A 5,044-nucleotide genomic window follows, 5' to 3' on the forward strand; every position below is an offset into this window, starting at 1 on the left:
CAATCTCTGGTTATCTTGCAATTCTTAGTCAGGAAGTTAATTATATTTATCAGTTGAATTGCGAATAAACAAGAGAGCATGGATTAAAGGTTACTTGTTATGCAGTAATGGAGAATATGTTGGAGTTTTGGAGATGCTTTGTCTTCAGAATCTCTGCTTTCCTCTGTCTTCTGATTCACGCACGCACATCCTCCTATGGCAAGCTGTGTGTAGGTGGATCACCGTTGTCAATGGCTACCATCCATCCTTCCAGTGAAAAGGGTCCAGGTGCGCTGTCACCGCACGGCTAATCATCTGCAGGTTCTCAGTCGTACCGGAATAGGATTTACTATCCTTTTGCGTCTGTCACTACGCCCAGCACTCGCGAGTTTGAAGTTCGTCACAGCCATCCAATCCCAGAATCCTACTCGGAATACCACATACAAGGTTTAGACTTTCCGGATTCTCATGAATGCCGCCATCAATCTAGCTTATACCACGGAGATTCTGATTAAGGAATCTAAGAGATATTCATTCAATCTGATGTAGAACGGAGGTGATTGTCAGACACGCGTTCATGTATTGAGGAAGGTGATGAGTGTCACTGATCATCACCATCTCCATAGTTAGGCGCGAATGGATATCTTAGATAGGAACACGCATGTTTGAATGGAAAACAGAAGTACTTGCATTAATTCATCGAGACACAGCAGAGCTCCTCACCCCCAACAATGGAGTTTAGAGACTCATGCCGTCAAAGAGTACAAAGTTCAGGTCTAAAATGTCATGAGATACAAAATGAATCTCTAAAAGTTATTTAAATACTAAACTCGTAACCTAGGTTTACAGAAAATGAGTAAACTATAACAGATAGTGCAGAAATCCACTTCTGGGGCCCACTTGGTGTGTGCTGGGGCTAAGACTAAAGCTTCTCACGTGCCTGGGGCTGTTTTAGGCGTTCAACGCCAGCTTTGGATCCTTTTCTGGCGTTGAACTCCAACTTGCAACTTGTTTCTGGCGCTGGACGCCAGAATTGGGCAGAGAGCTGGCGTTGAACGCCAGTTTACGTCGTCTATCCTTGAGAAAAGTATGGACTATTATATATTTCTGGAAAGCCCTGGATGTCTACTTTCCAACGCAATTGGAAGCACGCCATTTGGAGTCCTGTAGCTCCAGAAAATCCATTTTGAGTGCAGGGAGGTCAGAATCCAACAGCATCAGCAGTCCTTTTTCAGCCTGAATCAGATTTTTGCTCAGCTCCCTCAATTTCAGCCAGAAAATACCTGAAATTATAGAAAAATACACGAACTCATAGTAAAGTCCAGAAATGTGGATTTTTCCTAGAAACTAATGAAAATAAACTAAAAACCAACTAAAACATACTAAAATCTATATGAAATTAACCCCAAAAAGCGTATAAAATATCCACTCATCAATTAACAATGCCTTTTCTTCCATTACTTCATTCAGGTTCAGCTACCGCTCTTGTTGCAACAAGGACGCAAAGGCTACATCCACCATAGGTAACGGCTCCATCAGCATAATCTGAGATCTCACAGTTGAAAATTGTTCGTTAAGACCTCTCAAAAGCCTAACTGTTCTAGATTTTTCCTTGTAACCTCTCATTATGTTCACCTCACAAGTGCACTTCTCCACACATCTTGAACAGTTTGGAATTGGACGTAAATTTTTCAATTCCTCCCAAATCGATTTTAGCTTAGTATAGTAGGCAGTTACTGATGCATCTCCTTGCTTGGTTGCAAATAATTCTTCTTCCAATTCTGCTATTCTATACATGTCACCATGACTGTACCTATGCTTCAATTCCTTCCATAATTCTTCGGCTGAGTTAATCCACATGACGCTTTGAGCAATTTCAGGGCTTAGAGAGTGATTGATCCAAGAAGCAATGTATGTGTTGCAATGGTCCCATGCCTCAAACAATACATCATCCTCTGATGGTCTTTGAATCGATCCATCCACAAATTTCAGCTTGTTCTTGGACTTCAATGCTCTCCACATGTCTCTTTCCCACTGTTGAAAGTTACTCCCTACCAATTTAACAGCAACTATGGCTGATCCTGGATTTTCTCCAGGATGCAAGAAATAAGGACTCACCGGATCCAATGCTGGATTTGATTGACCTTTATTCGTGCTTGATTGGTTCATCATGTTGATCTGATTCACCAACGCAGCAAGTGCATGAATGTCTACTGAAGGAACCGATGGAATGCCTTCATGTTCCATCGCCTCTTGTTCGCAAACCCTAATTTCATAATCGAATCAATGAATCTTGTTGATGCAGATTCTGAACTTCTTCCCTCAATCTCGCTGATCGGAAATGTTTGACAGTGCCGAATTGATGCACGACAACGCAAATCTCATCAGTCTCTATCGATTAAGTTTAAGGGAAGAGGAGAAGAATTAGATGAGAAAAATGAGAGAAAATTGATTTTGTAAGAAGAAGAAGACAAAGAATGAAGAAATGTGCTGCAGACTTCTTTTGAAGTTCCTCAACCTTTTATCATCATTCCCCTCCACGCTCACTGCACCATGTTGAAATGGTGAGTTCAGGGGAGATGAAGGAAGAACTTCACGAAGCTTGAAAACAGAGGAGAGTGTGTTTTGTTGTCACAACTCTGCCCCACTTGAATTTATTTTCTGATTGCACAAAAAAACTAACTCAATTCACCTTTCTTAGCTAATAAATAGCAGCAACTTAGTGAGCTGCATAACTAACTATCTAGTCAGCACTCTAACAAACTTATTTCCTAATTACTCACTAACAGAATCTGCTTATATCTGCAACTCCTAACTGGTTAGCTTGCTAACTATTACACATGACTCATTAGCTCACGTAACAATACGCGTCTAGCATGTCTAACTTGTCAAAAGAGACGAGTTCGGCTAAGAAATAAAGTCTACATAAAAAAATAATAAAAATATTATTCGTACACTAAAATCAGTCACTAAAATCAGTTACTAATATATTTATATATATGGTTTAATTTATTTTTAATGTATATTTATATTCTAACATATGTTTTATACTAAATAACTAATTTTAATAGTTAATTTTAGTATATACTAACATAATCAAAAAAATAAATATGCCCGCACGCTAAACTTATTTAATTGGTGAGTTTTGACGGATAAGGTAGACTAACTTGACAGGCTAATGTTTTTTTTAGGCAATTAAAAGGAGCCTAAGCATGAAGAGAAAGGATAACACAAAGGCAATTATGCGAGATATAGAGGTCATTTCAATTAATTTGGCTTGATTGAATAGTTAGCTTACTCATCCATTTAAGTAAGTGTTGGGGTTCGGATTTTGTCTTGTATATAGAGTGACCCATTAGCCAATAACAGACCCTTAAACTGAGCTTAAATCCATGATAGATTAATAATTAAATGTCAAATTGGAAAATACTATAGAAAACGAAGGAACAAAGAGGCCCTATTTCTATGATCAATAAGCAAGGGACCTAGATCAACCCAAGAGGAATGTCTAAAACCTTGAATCCTGAATTGCGTTTTTGACTTTGTCTCGATAAGCAGTCAGCACACTTGTTTGCCTTTCTAAAAGTGTGTTAAACCTGTACTTCCTAAGGTCTATTCAAATAGTTAAGGATGTTATGTTGGAGAGTGAAAGTTCTCAATGGCTTAAAGAAAGGGGCTGAATTTATGGCCTCTTTTAATTTTGTACACTTTAAACTTCAAATCAGGATTTAAGACTAAGTTGCTGTAAAGTCTGTATTGTTGATTATGCAGGAGATAACTTTATTTTGTCTGTCAACAAATAAAACAGGAACAGAGCAAAAAAGAGAAATTAACTCTATGTGTTACTGTGACGACAATAAAGTTGATTATGCATGAGACAATTTCATTTTGTCTCATAATGAACAAATCAGAAAGAATAGAGAAGAGAAAATAACACAGCTATATATCCTGGTTCAATCACCATGTGCAATGTGGTCTACATCCAGTCTCCACTACAACTATGGTGAAAATTTCACTATCTTTTTCAAAGATTTATAAACACCAATTCTAAAGGATTCTACCTAATCCTATCAGGGATAAACCAAATTTCTAATCATGCTTTATTTGGCTAGGTTCACTCTCTAAACTCTCAACACTAAGTGCTCACCCAAATTAGCAAAGAAAATCTCTCGTTTTCATGAATACAAAATAGAAATGATAACAAAAGAGATTGACATAATTTCTGTCTTTTCTCCAAGGTTACTCTCTTTATCTTTTCTCTTAATGACTTTTACTGATACCTTATAGATTTGTCTTTTTCCATTGATTTGAAACAAAGAAAGATAAAACTGAAAAACAAAAATTTCAATGTAAAACCATGAAGGAAAAGAAGGTATAGCTAAAGTGCTATGAATACCCAAACAGTGTGCTCTCTTTCCGTACTTTAATTTCTAGTTGTTTATTTTATAAGAGTAAAGCTTCTAAAACTTGAGTTTGGTGAGGATATCAATTAATAAAACACCTTTGACTTTGTCTTCTTCCCTAAAAATCAGAGAAGAGACGCAGAGAAGAGATAAGACTGCAACAAAGTTTCATGGCTAGTAAAGTTTGTCTTAGAATCTGACCTAGCTATTTCTCTTTCTCCCTTTTCTTTTGACTTCAAAGATTTGCACCATTGATTATTCTTTAGCTTTAAGTTTTAATTTTGGTCTTTGATTTGCAGCAGAGAAATATAACCTCAATTTTCTTCTTCTTGCCAAAAAATGTACAGCAAAAAAAGTAGTAGTTTCAACAAACTATAGTAGTTGCATAAAGATGATAACTCAACTTCTTTGATTAGCCTCTGCACCAAATCCGATTTTGATTTTTCTTTTTCCTCCAACTTTGATCTTTCCTTTTTTCCCTTTCAATGCTTAAACTTGGTGAATCACTTTTTCACTTTACTTGAATCCACTTCTAAACATGCCATTTTGCTCTTGAAACATCCTTGTTTTAAAGGTATTTAACGTGGGTTATGGGTTTCAAGAGATAATAATTTGTTTGCAATGAAATTTAGACTTGTTTGATTGTATTTTATCTTTCTGCA

The 5,044-nt window shown here is 36.8% G+C and overlaps 1 protein-coding gene across 1 annotated transcript; it reads right to left on the minus strand.

The window, feature by feature from the left end:
• Window positions 1-1,455: 1,455 nt before the first annotated feature.
• On the minus strand, window positions 1,456-2,226 carry LOC140176790 (uncharacterized). Its single transcript, XM_072208335.1, has one exon. It carries the CDS (start codon window positions 2,224-2,226, stop codon window positions 1,456-1,458), a length of 771 nt encoding a protein of 256 aa, XP_072064436.1.
• Between the last annotated feature and the right edge of the window lie 2,818 nt (window positions 2,227-5,044).

Source organism: Arachis hypogaea, chromosome 12, assembly GCF_003086295.3.
Source record: "Arachis hypogaea cultivar Tifrunner chromosome 12, arahy.Tifrunner.gnm2.J5K5, whole genome shotgun sequence".
In the NCBI taxonomy this organism is placed as follows: domain Eukaryota; kingdom Viridiplantae; phylum Streptophyta; class Magnoliopsida; order Fabales; family Fabaceae; genus Arachis; species Arachis hypogaea.

Excerpts from the sequence above, each read along its gene's own strand:
- LOC140176790 (XM_072208335.1), bottom strand. The coding sequence starts at position 2,226 with ATGGAACATGAAGGCATTCCATCGGTTCCTTCAGTAGACATTCATGCA.